This window comes from Salmo salar, unplaced genomic scaffold (genome assembly GCF_905237065.1).
Source record: "Salmo salar unplaced genomic scaffold, Ssal_v3.1, whole genome shotgun sequence".
NCBI classification, from domain to species: domain Eukaryota; kingdom Metazoa; phylum Chordata; class Actinopteri; order Salmoniformes; family Salmonidae; genus Salmo; species Salmo salar.
Window position 1 is genome coordinate 193,038 of NW_025547587.1, and position 16,963 is coordinate 210,000.

General features: G+C 41.3%; 1 protein-coding gene across 5 annotated transcripts in view; it reads left to right on the top strand.

Annotated features, from left to right (window-relative positions):
- The window catches only part of LOC106578196 (zinc finger protein 827), a 53,700-nt gene that overhangs the window by 32,886 nt on the left and 3,851 nt on the right, over window positions 1-16,963 (top strand). For 3 of the 5 annotated variants that reach the window (XM_045711392.1, XM_045711395.1, XM_045711391.1), the window contains exons 4-9: window positions 45-876; window positions 1,066-1,314; window positions 7,247-7,498; window positions 13,394-13,528; window positions 15,208-15,328; window positions 16,854-16,963. The exon at window positions 16,854-16,963 is cut by the window's right edge and continues 160 nt beyond it. In XM_045711392.1, coding sequence (XP_045567348.1) covers window positions 45-876; window positions 1,066-1,314; window positions 7,247-7,498; window positions 13,394-13,528; window positions 15,208-15,328; window positions 16,854-16,963 — 1,699 coding nt within the window. The remainder of the gene's footprint in view (window positions 1-44; window positions 877-1,065; window positions 1,315-7,246; window positions 7,499-13,393; window positions 13,529-15,207; window positions 15,329-16,853) is intronic. The other 2 variants (XM_045711393.1, XM_045711394.1) reach the window with 2 other exon arrangements.

Sequence of the window (16,963 nt, forward strand, 5' to 3'; positions counted from 1 at the left end):
AGTCATGAACTCTCTCTCTTTCTCTCTGTCTCTTTCTCTCTCAGGTTCACAGGCAGCAGGAGAAAGGGGAAGAGTTTCAGTGTGACCTTTGCCCTTTCACCTCACTCCGCCTCTTCAGCCTGAAGCTGCACATGAGACGCCACCAGAGAACTAACCCCAGAGGCACAAACACACTCACACAGGACACACACACTCCCACGCAGGACACACACACACTCACACCGGAAACACACACGGAGAGAGAGGGCGAGGGGAAGGAGGAAAGAGAGACAGAGGAGGAGAGGGAGAAGGTGGGAGAGATAAAGAACGAGGAAGATAGAGAGGGAAAGAGCCATTCCCCTGAGCAGGCCGTGTTGAAGCCTGGGTGTAGAGTGCAACTCTCCCCCAGACCCCTAGACACTGCTCTCTGCTACTCATCCAGTCAAACTCCTCTGTACCCTGCTACTGTGAAGCAAGAAGCCCTGGAGGGAGAGAGGGAGGGAGAGAGGCAGGGTGAGAGAGAGGCAGAGAGGCAGGGCGAGAGAGAAGCAGAGAGGCAGGGTGAGAGAGAGGGAGAGAGAGAAAAAGGGAGCGATAAAGAAGTCTGTGTGAAACAGGAACCCCAAGAGAGGGAGTTCTCAACCCCTCTCCTCTCTCACCATCTCTCCCCCCTCCCTCACTCTCTCACCCTCAAGAGGAACAGGCGCAAGGCCAATACCCCACCTGACTCCCCCTCTCCACCCCAACGCAGAACACACACACCAAACACACACACACCCAGCCCTTTCACACACACACCCCTCACACACATCCCCATCGTGATCCCCATGGCGACCTCGCTCTTCAGCCCTGACATCAACACGAAGACCGCCTCTGACCTGCTTATCAAACTCTCAGGTAACACACACACACACACACACACACACACACACACACACACACACACACACACACACACACACACACACACACACACACACACACACACACACACACACACACACACACACACACACACACACACACACACACACACACACACCTGCATATCTAACTGTCACTCCCCTCCCCTCTATCCTCCTGTAGCAGCAACCCAGCAGGCCGGGGTAGAGCCTGGGTCTATAGTGAAGCAGGAGCCCCAGGAGGAGGGCCTGAGCCCTGGGCAGCAGCAGCAGGCAGGTGAGCCTGGTCTGGCTCTCTCTCCAGACGGGCCTGGGGCTAGTCCTGAGCCCCCGACCGCCCACCTCACCCGACCAGAGGAGGAGAGAGACAGATGCCTGCTGGAGCAAGACATCAGTGTCACTGTGGCTTCTGAACTGCTCAGGAGACTGTCTGGTAGGGTATACACACTATATACACACATACACTATATATACACAATATATACACATACACTATATATACACTATATATACACATACACTATATATACACTATATATACACTATATATACACATACACACTATATATACACTATATATACACATACACTATATATACACATATACACTATATATACACTATATATACACTATATATATACACATAAACTATATATACACATACACACTATATATACACTATATATACACTATATATACACTATTTATACACATACACTATATATAGACTATATATACACATACACACTATATATACACTATAAATACACACATACACTATATATACACTATATATACACTATATATACACACATACACTACATATACACTATATATACACTATATATACACATACACACTATATATACACTATATACACATATACACTATATATACACATACACCATATATACACTATATATAGACTATATACACATATACACTATATATACACATACACCATATATACACTATATATACACTATATATACACATATACACTATATATACACATATACACTATATATACACTATATATACACTATATACACACTATATATACACACACTATATACACTATATATACACTCACTATATACACTATATATACACTATCTACACACTATATATACACATATACACTATATATATATATACACACACTATATACACTATATATATACACATATACACTATATATACACTATATATACACACTATATACACTATAAATACACTATATACACACTATATATACACACTATATACACACTATACACTATATATACACACACTATATACACTATATATACACATATACCCTATATATACACTATATATACACTATATACACACTATATATACACATATACACTATATATACACACACTATATACACTATATTTACACATATACCCTATATATACTATATATACACTATATATACACACTATATACACTATATATATACACACACACACATACACATTATATATACACTATATACACACTATATACACATATACATATACACCATATATACACACTTTATACAATATATATACACATACACTATATATATGTTCACACATATACACTATATACACTATATATACACACACACATACACACTATATACACTATATATACACATATACACTATATATACACACACACTATATACACACTATATATACATACACTATATATACACATATACACAATTATATATATACTATATATACACATATACATATATACTATATATATATATATACACTATATATACACATATACATATACACTATATATATACATATACATACACATATACACTATATATACACTATATATACACATATACATACACATATACACTATATATACACACTATATATACACATATACACTACATATACACACACATATACAGATGAAGTCATAAGTTTACATATACCTTAGCCAAATACATTTAAACTCAGTTTTTCGCAATTCCTGACATTTAACCCTAGTAACAATGCCCTGTCTTAGGTCAGTTAGGATCACCACTTTATTTTAAGAATGTGAAATGTCAGAATAATAGTAAAGAGAATGATTTATTTCAGCTTTTATTTCTTTCATCACATTCCCAGTGGGTCAGAAGTTTACATACACTCTATTCGTATTTGGTAGCATTGCCTTTAAATTGTTTAACTTGGGTCAAATGTTTCGGGTAGCCTTCCACAAGCTTCCCATAATAAGTTGGGTGAATTTTGGCCCATTCCTCCTGACAGAGCTGGTGTAACTGAGTCAGGTTTGTAGGCCTCCTTGCTCGCACACGCTTTTTCAGTTCTGCCCACAAATGTTCTATAGGATTGAGGTCAGGGCTTTGTGCTGGCCACTCCAATACCTTGACTTTTTGTCCTTAAGCCATTTTGCCACAACTTTGGAAGTATGCTTGGGGTCATTGTCCATTTGGAAGACCCATTTGCGACCAAGCTTTAACTTCCTGACAAATGTCTTGAGATGTTGCTTCAATATATCCACATAATTTTCCTGCCTCATGATGCCATCTATTTTGTGAATTGCACCAGTCCCTCCTGCAGCAAAGCACCCCCACAACATGATGCTGCCACCCCCGTGCTTCACGGTTGGGATGGTGTTCCTCGGCTTGCAAGCCTACCCCTTTTTCCTCCGAACATAACGATGGTCATTATGGCCAAACTGTTCTATTTTTGTTTCATCAGACCAGAGGACATTTCTCCAAAAAGTACGATCTTCGTCCTCATGTGCAGTTGCAAACCGTAGTCTGGCTTTTTTATGACGGTTTTGGAGCAGCAGCTTCTTCCTTGCTGAGCGGCCTTTCAGGTTATGTCGATATAGGACTCGTTTTACTGTGGATATAGATACTTTTGTACCTGTTTCCTCCAGCATCTTCACAAGGTCCTTTGCTGTTGTTCTGGGATTGATTTGCACTTTTCGCACCAAAGTACGTTCATCTCTAGGAGACAGAACGCGTCTCCTTCCTGAGTGGTATGACGGCTGCATGGTCCCATGGTGTTTATACTTGTGTACTATTGTTTGTACAGATGAACGTGGTACCTTCAGGCATTTGGATATTGCTCCCAAGGATGAACCAAGTCTACAATTTGTTTTCTGAGGTATTGGCTGATTTCTTTTGATTTTCCCATGATGTCAAGCAAAGAGGCACTGAGATTGAAGGTAGGCCTTGAAATACATCCACAGGTACACCTCCAATTGACTCAAATTATGTCACTTAGCCTATCAGAATCTTCTAAAGCCATGACATCATTTTCTGGAATTTTCCAAGCTGTTTAAAGGCACAGTCAACTTAGTGTATGTAAACTTCTGACCCACTGGAATTGTGATACAGTGAATTATAAGTGAAATAATCTGTAAACAATTGTTGGAAAAATTACTTGTGTCATGCACAAAGTAGATGTCCTAACCGACTTGCCAAAACTATAGTTTGTTAACAAGAAATTTGTGGAGTGGTTGAAAAACGAGTTTTAATGACTCCAACCTAAGTGTATGTAAACTTCCAACTTCAACTGTATACACATATACACTATATATGCGCTATATATTTCTCTCTCTCTCTCTCTCTCTCTCTCTCTCTCTCTCTCTCTCTCTCTCTCTCTCTTTTCTATATATATATATATATACACACACATATACATTACATGTACACTATACATATATACACATATACACTATATATACTGTATATACATATATATATATACACATATACACTATAGATATACACTATATGTACACTATATATTTATACACATATATATACACATATAAACATATACACTATATATACACAATATATACACATATACATTATATATACACTATATATACACATACACACAATATATACACATCGACACTATATATACACATCGACACTATATATATACATCGACACTATATATATACATCGACACTATATATATACATATACACTATATATACACATATACATTATATACACTATATATACACATATACATTATATACACTATATATACACTTATACACTATATATACCTTATATACACTATATATACACATAAATACACATATATACACATATACACTATATATACATTATATGCACTATATATACACTATATATATATATATACACACATATATAGATTATATACACTATATATACACATATACATATATATACACTATATATACATTATATACACTATATATACACTATATATGCACATATAAATACACATATACACAATATGTATACATCATAAGCACTATATATACACAATATATATACACATATACATTATATACATATATATATACACATATACACTATATATACACATTATATACACTATATATACACATATACATTATATACACTATATATACACATATACACTATATATACTATATATACACTATATATACATTATATACACTATATATACACTATATATACATTATATACTGTACCAGTCAAAGGTTTGTACACACCTACTCATTCCAAGGTTTTTCCCTCCTGCCTCTGATCAGGCAGACTCATTAAAGTATCTTTACTTTTACAATTGAGTACTTTTTTATTGTAATTTTTCCACCACTGTTTTATCCTACATATTACATATTCTATCCATAATGTCTATACATCCCATCACACACACACACACACACACACACACACACACACACACACACACACACACACACACACACACACACACACACACACACACATATATATATATATATTGTGTTTATACTCCATAATGTCTATACAGCCCATCTCACATACACATATACACACACACATATATATATTTTTTTCACACACACATATATATTTTTTTCACATATATATATATTTATATATTGTGTTTATACTCTGGACTCCGACATTGCTCGTCCTAATATTTATTTCTTAATTCCATTATTTAACTGTTAGATGTGTGTGTATTGTTGTGTATTGTTTGATAATACCTCACTGTTGGAGCTAGGAACACAAACATTTCACTATACCCGCAATAACATCTGCTAAATGCGACCAGTAAAATGTAATTTGATTTGAACTGCCTCTGGAAGCAACGTCAGCACAAGAACTGTTTGTGGGTTTCCACGGCCGAAATGGGTTTCCATGGCCGAGCAGCCAAACACAAGCCTAAGATCACCATGCACAATGCCAAGCATCGGCTGGAGTGGTGTAAAGCTCACCACTATTGGACTCTGGAGGAGTGGAAACGTGTTCTCTGCAGTTATGAATCACACTATCTGGCAGTCCAATGGGCGAATCTGGGTTTGGTGGATGCCAGGAGAACGCTACCTCCTGCCCCAATGCATAGTGCCAACTGTAAAGTTTGGTGGAGGAGGAATAATGGTCTGGGGCTGTTTTCCATGGTTCAGGCCCCTTAGTTCACTGTGAAGGGAAATCTGAACGCTACAACATACAATGACATTCTAGATGATTCTGTGCTTCCAACTTTGTGGCGTCAGTTTGGGGAAGGCCCTTTCCTGTTTCAGCATGACAATAAAAAAATAAAAATGTAAAAATAAGATTTTATTTTTATTTAACCAGGTAGGCTAGTTGAGAACAAGTTCTCATTTACAACTGCGACCTGGCCAAGATAAAGCAAAGCAGTGCGACACAAACAACAACACAGAGTTACACATGGGATAAACAAACATACAGTCAATAACACAGTACAGTGTGTGCAAATGAGGTAAGATAAGGGAGGTAAGGCAATAAATAGGCCGTAGTGGTGAAATAATTACAATATAGCAAGTAAAACACCGGAATGGTAGATGTGCAGAAGATGAATGTGCAAGTAGAGATACTGGGGTGAAAAGGAGCAAATAAATAAATAAATAAATAAAAATCAGGATGGGGATGAGGTAGTTGGGTGGGCTATTTACAGATGGGCTATGTACAGGTGCAATGCCCCCATGCACAAAGCGAGGTCCATACAAAAATGGTTTGTCAAGATCAGTGTGGAAGAACTTGACTGGTCTGCACAGAGCCCTGACCTCAACCCCATTGAACACCTTTGGGATGAATTGGAACGGCGACTGCGAGACGGGCCTAATCGCCCAACATCAGTGTGCAAACTGACTAATGCTCTTGTGGCTGAATGGAAGCAAGTCCCCGCAGCAATGTTCCAACATCTAGTGGAAAGCCTTCCCAGAAGAGTGGAGGCTGTTATAGCAGCAAAGTGGGGACCAGCTCCATATTAATGCCCATGATTTTGGAATGAGATGTTGGACAAGCAGGTGTCCATATACTGTATAACACACACATAGACTCCCTGTCCCTTGTGCTTGCTCCTCCTCCCTCTTCCACCAATCACAGAGAAGCAGGAAGTGGTGGTCCAGGGTTTAAAGGTGAAAGAGGAGGAGGAGCCTATGGAGATTGACCCCCTGACCCCCAGCGTGACACCTGACCCTGTCCTGACCCCAGGGGAACGAGCGGAACCCGGGAGGGGTGAGAAGACACCCCCTGCCCCTCTCCTCCCTAAAGAAGACGAGGATCTGTTCCAGAGAGATCTCTTCTCCCAGGACATCTCAGTCAAAATGGCCTCTGCTCTCCTCTACCAACTGTCAGGTACCAACAACACCCTAGAACCTTCTACCAACACTCTAGAACCTTCTACCAACACTCTAGAACCTTCTACCAACTGTCAGGTACCCATAACCCTCTAGAATCTTCTACCAACACTCTAGAACCTTCTACAAACTGTCAGGTACCCATAACCCTCTAGAACCTTCTACCAACACTCTAGAACCTTCTACAAACTGTCAGGTATCCACAACACTCTAGAACCTTCTACCAACTGTCAGGTACCAACAACCCTCTAGAACCTTCTACCAACACTCTAGAACCTTCTACCAACTGTCAGGTACCCATAACCCTCTAGAACCTTCTACCAACACTCTAGAACCTTCTACCAACTGTCAGGTACCCACACCACTCTAGAACCTTCTACCAACACTCTAGAACCTTCTACCAACTGTCAGGTTTAGTTTATTAGGATCGCCTATTGGCTACTGCACATGCAGCAGCTACTCTTCCTGGGGTCCACATAAAACGTACAAATACATGACAAAGTACAGAACAGTTATAGACAAGAACATAAAAAATAAAGAGTTAAATATTGTGAAGACACCAAGAGACAACAAAAATACTATTTACACACTATTCATATGCTTCATATATCCAGTTAAATGAGAGTTTTAGAAAGAGGAGAGGTGCTGTGATACAAGATGTTTTTATCATTTTTTAAAGCTAAACTTGCTTTTTGCCTGAGTAACCTCTGGTAACAGATCATTCCATGATGACTCTATACATCACTGAGTAACCTCTGGTAACAGATCATTCCATGATGACTCTATACATCACTGAGTAACCTCTGGTAACAGATCATTCCATGATGACTCTATACATCACTGAGTAACCTCTGGTAACAGATCATTCCATGATGACTCTATACATCACTGAGTAACCTCTGGTAACAGATCATTCCATGATGACTCTATACATCACTGAGTAACCTCTGGTAACAGATCATTCCATGATGACTCTATACATCACTGAGTAACCTCTGGTAACAGATCATTCCATGATGACTCTATACATCACTGAGTAACCTCTGGTAACAGATCATTCCATGATGACTCTATACATCACTGGGTAACCTCTGGTAACAGATCATTCCATGATGACTCTATACATCACTGAGTAACCTCTGGTAACAGATCATTCCATGATGACTCTATACATCACTGAGTAACCTCTGGTAACAGATCATTCCATGATGACTCTATACATCACTGAGTAACCTCTGGTAACAGATCATTCCATGATGACTCTATACATCACTGAGTAACCTCTGGTAACAGATCATTCCATGAAATGACTCTATACATCACTGAGTAACCTCTGGTAACAGATCATTCCATGATGACTCTATACATCACTGAGTAACCTCTGGTAACAGATCATTCCATGATGACTCTATACATCACTGAGTAACCTCTGGTAACAGATCATTCCATGATGACTCTATACATCACTGAGTAACCTCTGGTAACAGATCATTCCATGATGACTCTATACATCACTGAGTAACCTCTGGTAACAGATCATTCCATGATGACTCTATACATCACTGAGTAACCTCTGGTAACAGATCATTCCATGATGACTCTATACATCACTGAGTAACCTCTGGTAACAGATCATTCCATGATGACTCTATACATCACTGAGTAACCTCTGGTAACAGATCATTCCATGATGACTCTATACATCACTGAGTAACCTCTGGTAACAGATCATTCCATGATGACTCTATACATCACTGAGTAACCTCTGGTAACAGATCATTCCATGATGACTCTATACATCACTGAGTAACCTCTGGTAACAGATCATTCCATGATGACTCTATACATCACTGAGTAACCTCTGGTAACAGATCATTCCATGATGACTCTATACATCACTGAGTAACCTCTGGTAACAGATCATTCCATGATGACTCTATACATCACTGAGTAACCTCTGGTAACAGATCATTCCATGATGACTCTATACATCACTGAGTAACCTCTGGTAACAGATCATTCCATGATGACTCTATACATCACTGAGTAACCTCTGGTAACAGATCATTCCATGATGACTCTATACATCACTGAGTAACCTCTGGTAACAGATCATTCCATGATGACTCTATACATCACTGAGTAACCTCTGGTAACAGATCATTCCATGATGACTCTATACATCACTGAGTAACCTCTGGTAACAGATCATTCCATGATGACTCTATACATCACTGAGTAACCTCTGGTAACAGATCATTCCATGATGACTCTATACATCACTGAGTAACCTCTGGTAACAGATCATTCCATGATGACTCTATACATCACTGAGTAACCTCTGGTAACAGATCATTCCATGATGACTCTATACATCACTGAGTAACCTCTGGTAACAGATCATTCCATGATGACTCTATACATCACTGAGTAACCTCTGGTAACAGATCATTCCATGATGACTCTATACATCACTGAGTAACCTCTGGTAACAGATCATTCCATGATGACTCTATACATCACTGGGTAACCTCTGGTAACAGATCATTCCATGATGACTCTATACATCACTGGGTAACCTCTGGTAACAGATCATTCCATGATGACTCTATACATCACTGAGTAACCTCTGGTAACAGATCATTCCATGATGACTCTATACATCACTGGGTAACCTCTGGTAACAGATCATTCCATGATGACATGACTCTATACATCACTGAGTAACCTCTGGTAACAGATCATTCCATGATGACTCTATACATCACTGAGTAACCTCTGGTAACAGATCATTCCATGATGACTCTATACATCACTGAGTAACCTCTGGTAACAGATCATTCCATGATGACTCTATACATCACTGAGTAACACATTAAATCTGTTTTTTTGGTTTGTGTACAGTGTAGAAACCCTTGGTGGTGTTTCTGCTGGGGTTTTTTGTATGTCTGTTTTGAAGTGGATGCTAATAGATTAGTGGTTAGGCATTTTAAACACACAGATATAGTAGTTAATTTCTCCTCAACCCTCAGCCATGAAAGACTGTGTTAGTTCTCCGTGTGCAGTTAAGGGCAGGCCGTGCTGCTCTTGTTCTGAACCAGCTGCAGCTTTGATAGGTCTTTCTTTGCTGCACATGACCACATTACCAGACAGTAATCAAGATGGAGGACAAGATCAGAGCCTGAACAACCAGTACAGTTGATCTTTGTACCCACAACACTCTAAAACAGGGCTCTCCAACCCTGTTCCTGGAGAGATATCCTCCTGTAGGTTTTAACTCCAACCCTGTTCCTGGAGAGATACCCTCCTGTAGGTTTTAACTCCAACCCTGTTCCTGGAGAGATACCCCTCCTGTAGGTTTTAACTCCAACCCTGTTCCTGGAGAGATACCCTCCTGTAGGTTTTAACTCCAACCCTGTTCCTGGAGAGATACCCCTCCTGGAGGTTTGTGGGACAACATTCCACAGGACACAATCAACAGCCTGATCAACTCTATGTGAAGGAGATGTGTAGCGCTGCATGAGGAAAATGGTCTCACCAGATACTGACTGGTTTCCTGATCCACACCCCTACCTTTTATTTTAGGCATCTGTGACCAACAGATTCATATCTGTATTCCCAGTCATGTGAAATCCATAGATTAGGCCCTAATGAATTTATTTCAATTGACTGATTTCCTTATATGACCTGTAAATCAGTGAAATCTTTGAAATTGTTGCATGTTGCATTTATGTTTTTGTTCAGTGAGGGTCCATTATAATTTCTACACAGTTTCGATTTGGTTTTAGTCATTTTAAAGTATTTTGAGTTAATTTCCCCCCAAATTTTGTATTAGAATTTTTTTAATTCAAATCACCCCGTGAGCCGTATGTTTGACACCCCTACTCTAGAACCTTCTACCAACTGTCAGATACAACCACCACACTCAACAGCCTTCTACTACACTCTAGAACCTTCTACCAACTGTCAGATACAACCACCACACTCAACAGCCTTCTACTACACTCTAGAACCTTCTACCAACTGTCAGATACAACCACCACACTCAACAGCCTTCTACTACACTCTAGAACCTTCTACTACACTCTAGAACCTTCTACCAACTGTCAGGTACAACCACCACATTCAACAGCCTTCTACTACACTCTAGAACCTTCTACTACACTCTAGAATCTTCTAACTACACTCTAGAACCTTCTACTACACTCTTGAACCTTCTACCAACTGTCAGGTACACACAGTATACGCTTGCATGTACAAAACATTAAGGACACCTTCATAATATTGCCCTCAGAACAGCATCAATTCATCGGGTCATGGACTCTACAAGGTGTCGAAAGCGTTCCACAGGGATGCTGGCCCACGTTGACTCCAATGCTTCCCACAGTTGTGTCAAGTTGGTTGGCCCTCCTTTGGGTGGTGGACCATTGTTGATACACACAGGAAGCTGTTGAGTGTGAAAAACCCAGCAGCGTTGCAGTTCTTGACACAAACCGGTGCGCCTGGCACCTAACACCATACCCCGTTCAAAGGTACTTAAATATTTATGTCTTGCACATTCACCCTCTGAATGGCAAACATACACAATCCATGTCTCAATTGTATCAAGGCTTACAATTTTTTTATTTAACCTGTCTCCTCCCCTTCATCTACACTGATTTCGATTCACCTGGTCAGTCTCAGGGAAAGAGCAGGTGTTCTTAATGTTTTGTCCACTCAGTGTATGTCATATGTTAACCACAATGTTATTGTTGTATTCCCAGAGTTTGTTATTAAAGCATTTGTGTCCGAAATTATACCACAAAATGTAGCCGTGAAACGCTACAGCGGTCTAGGTAACTAAATGTAGCTGTGAAATGCTACAGCGGTCTAGGTAACTAAATGTAGCTGTGAAATGCTACAGCGGTCTAGGTAACTAAATGTAGCTGTGAAATGCTACAGCGGTCTAGGTAACTAAATGTAGCCGTGAAATGCTACAGCGGTCTAGGTAACTAAATGTAGCTGTGAAATACTACAGCGGTCTAGGTAACTAAATGTAGCTGTGAAATACTACAGCGGTCTAGGTAACTAAATGTAGCTGTGAAATGCTACAGCGGTCTAGGTAACTAAATGTCGCTGTGAAATACTACAGCGGTCTACGTAACTAAATGTAGCTATGAAATACTACAGCGGTCTAGGTAACTAAATGTAGCTGTGAAATACTACAGCGGTCTAGGTAACTAAATGTAGCTGTGAAATGCTACAGCGGTCTAGGTAACTAAATGTAGCTGTGAAATGCTACAGCGATCTAGGTAACTAAATGTAGCTGTGAAATGCTACAGCGGTCTAGGTAACTAAATGTAGCCGTGAAATGCTACAGCGGTCTAGGTAACTAAATGTAGCTGTGAAATACTACAGCGGTCTAGGTAACTAAATGTAGCTGTGAAATACTACAGCGGTCTAGGTAACTAAATGTAGCTGTGAAATGCTACAGCGGTCTAGGTAACTAAATGTAGCTGTGAAACGCTACAGCGGTCTAGGTAACTAAATGTAGCTGTGAAATACTACAGCAGTCTAGGTAACTAAATGTAGCTGTGAAATGCTACAGCGGTCTAGGTAACTAAATGTAGCTATGAAACGCTACAGCGGTCTAGGTAACTAAATGTAGCTGTGAAATGCTACAGCGGTCTAGGTAACTAAATGTAGCTGTGAAATACTACAGCGGTCTACGTAACTAAATGTAGCTGTGAAATGCTACAGCGATCTAGGTAACTAAATGTAGCTGTGAAATACCACAGCGGTCTACGTAACTAAATGTAGCTGTGAAATGCTACAGCGGTCTAGGTAACTAAATGTAGCTGTGAAATGCTACAGCGGTCTAGGTAACTTACATTTGACTCTTGTTTCTCTTCAGAAAAAGTCTGCAAAGCCAACGAGCTGAAAGGAAACGAATCGTTCTGTAGTCCTGTGGTGGAGAAGCCGTTTACACACTGTACCCTCCCGGACCAGCGGGACCCTACTCAGTCCTCCCTAGACAAACCACAGCACGGTAGGTGAACACACTGGCTGTGGACCCTATGTAGGTAATATGGCACCGTATGGGACACATGCACTGGTTGAGTCAATAACAATAAAGCCTGTGGAGCAAAAAATAGACTATTTTATTAGAGGTCAAATAGCACCCTGTGGGGTTAGAGGTCAAATAGCACCCTGTGGGGTTAGAGGTTAAATAGCACCCTGTGGGGTTAGAGGTTAAATATCACCCTGTGGGGTTAGAGGTTAAATAGCACCCTGTGGGGTTAAAGGTCAAATAGCACCCTGTGGGGTTAGAGGTTAAATAGCACCCTGTGGGGTTAGAGGTTAAATAGCACCCTGTGGGGTTAAAGGTCAAATAGCACCCTGTGGGGTTATAGAGGTCAGAGCTCAAATAACGGGCTCTAAAGTTAAAGGTTAATCCAGCACCTGTCCAGTAATCCTATTTGTTCTCACGCAAGCTGCCTTACCCCTCCTCCCTCTCTGTCTTACCTCTCCTCCCTCTCTGTCTTACCTCTCCTCCCTCTCTGTCTTACCCCTCCTCCCTCTCTGCCTTACCCCTCCTCCCTCTCTGTCTTACCTCTCCTCCCTCTCTGCCTTACCCCTCCTCCCTCTCTGCCTTACCCCTCCTCCCTCTCTGTCTTACCTCTCCTCCCTCTCTGCCTTACCCCTCCTCCCTCTCTGCCTTACCCCTCCTCCCTCTCTGTCTTACCTCTCCTCCCTCTCTGCCTTACCCCTCCTCCCTCTCTGTCTTACCTCTCCTCCCTCTCTGCCTTACCCCTCCTCCCTCTCTGTCTTACCCCTCCTCCCTCTCTGTCTTACCCCTCCTCCCTTTCTGCCTTACCCCTCCTCCCTCTCTGCCTTACCCCTCCTCCCTCTCTGTCTTACCCCTCCTCCCTCTGTGTCTTACCCCTCCTCCCTCTCTGTCTTACCCCTCCTCCCTCTCTGTCTTACCTCTCCTCCCTCTCTGCCTTACCCCTCCTCCCTCTCTGTCTTACCCCTCCTCCCTCTCTGTCTTACCTCTCCTCCCTCTCTGTCTTACCCCTCCTCCCTCTCTGCCTTACCCCTCCTCCCTCTCTGCCTTACCCCTCCTCCCTCTCTGTCTTACCCCTCCTCCCTCTCTGCCTTACCCCTCCTCCCTCTCTGTCTTACCCCTCCTCCCTCCCCCTCCTTCCTCCCTCTCTGTCTTACCCCTCCTCCCTCTCTGCCTTACCCCTCCTCCCTCTCTGTCTTACCCCTCCTCCCTCTCTGCCTTACCCCTCCTCCCTCTCTGCCTTACCCCTCCTCCCTTTCTGCCTTACCCCTCCTCCCTCTCTGTCTTACCCCTCCTCCCTCTCTGTCTTACCTCTCCTCCCTCTCTGTCTTACCCCTCCTCCCTCTCTGCCTTACCCCTCCTCCCTCTCTGCCTTACCCCTCCTCCCTCTCTGTCTTACCCCTCCTCCCTCTCTGCCTTACCCCCTCCCTCTCTGTCTTACCCCTCCTCCCTCCCCCTCCTTCCTCCCTCTCTGTCTTACCCCTCCTCCCTCTCTGCCTTACCCCTCCTCCCTCTCTGCCTTACCCCTCCTCCCTCTCTGTCTTACCCCTCCTCCCTCTCTGCCTTACCCCTCCTCCCTCTCTGCCTTACCCCTCCTCCCTCTCTGTCTTACCCCTCCTCCCTCCCCCTCCTCCCTCCCCTCCTTCCTCCCTCTCTCCCAGTAGTCAGTAGGTATAGGTGTCCAGTGTGTTCATACCAAGCCCAGTGTCAGAGGAGTCTCAACCATCACCTGGCCTCACACACTGCTAAGACACACACCACCGGCTTCCACTACTACTACAGGTAACTGCTACTACAGGTAACTGCTACTACAGGTAACTACTACTACTACAGGTAAATACTACTACAGGTAACTACTACTACAGGTAACTACTACTACTACAGGTAAATACTACTACAGGTAACTACTACTACAGGTAACTACTACAGGTAACTACTACTAAAGGTAACTACTACTACAGGTAACACACACCACTGGCTTCCACTACTACTACAGGTAACACACACCACTGACACCACAGGTAACACACACCACTGGCTTCCACTACTACTACAGGTAAATACTACTACTACAGGTAACTACTACTACAGGTAACTACTACTACTACAGGTAACTACTACTACAGGTAACTACTACTACAGGTAACTACTACTACAGGTAAATACTACTACAGGTAAATACTACTACAGGTAACACACACCACTGGCTTCCACTACTACTACAGGTAACTACTTCTACAGGTAACTACTACTACAGGTAACTACTACTACAGGTAAATACTACTACTACTACTACAGGTAACTACTACTACAGGTAACTACTACTACAGGTAACTACTACTACAGGTAACACACACCACTGGCTTCAACTACTACTACAGGTAAATACTACTACTACAGGTAACTACTACTACAGGTAACTGCTACTACAGGTAACTACTACTACAGGTAAATACTACTACAGGTAACTACTACTACAGGTAACTACTACTACTACAGGTATCTACTACTACAGGTAAATACTACTACAGGTAACTACTACTACAGGTAACTACTACTACTACAGGTAACTGCTACTACAGGTAACTACTACTACAGGTAAATACTACTACAGGTAACTACTACTACAGGTAACTACTACTACTACTACTACAGGTATCTACTACTACAGGTAAATACTACTACAGGTAACTACTACTACAGGTAAATACTACTACAGGTAACTACTGCTACAGGTAAATACTACTAAAGGTAACTACTACTACAGGTAAATACTACTACAGGTAACTACTACTACTACTACAGGTAACTACTACTACAGGTAACTACTACTACAGGTAACTACTACAGGTAACTACTACTAAAGGTAACTACTACTACAGGTAACTACTACTACTACAGGTAAATACTACTACAGGTAACTACTACTACAGGTAAATACTACTACAGGTAACTACAGGTAACTACTACTACTACAGGTAAATACTACTACAGGTAACTACTACTACAGGTAAATACTACTACAGGTAACTACAGGTAACTACTACTACTACAGGTAAATACTACTACAGGTAAATACTACTACAGGTAACTACTACTACAGGTAACTACTACTACAGGTAAATACTACTACAGGTAAATACTACTACAGGTAACTACTACTACAGGTAAATACTACTACAGGTAACTACTACTACAGGTAACTACTACTACAGTTAACTACTACTACAGGTAACTACTACTACAGGTAAATACTACTACGGGCAACACACATCACACTATGATGATCATTGCCCCTCCCCTTTAGGTGTCACGTGTGCGGTTTCGAGCTGGAGGGGCAGAGCCTGTTCCTTGGTCACATGACTGAGCACAGCGAATGGGAGCGCGATGCTTTCACTCTCCGCTGCAGTGTGTGTG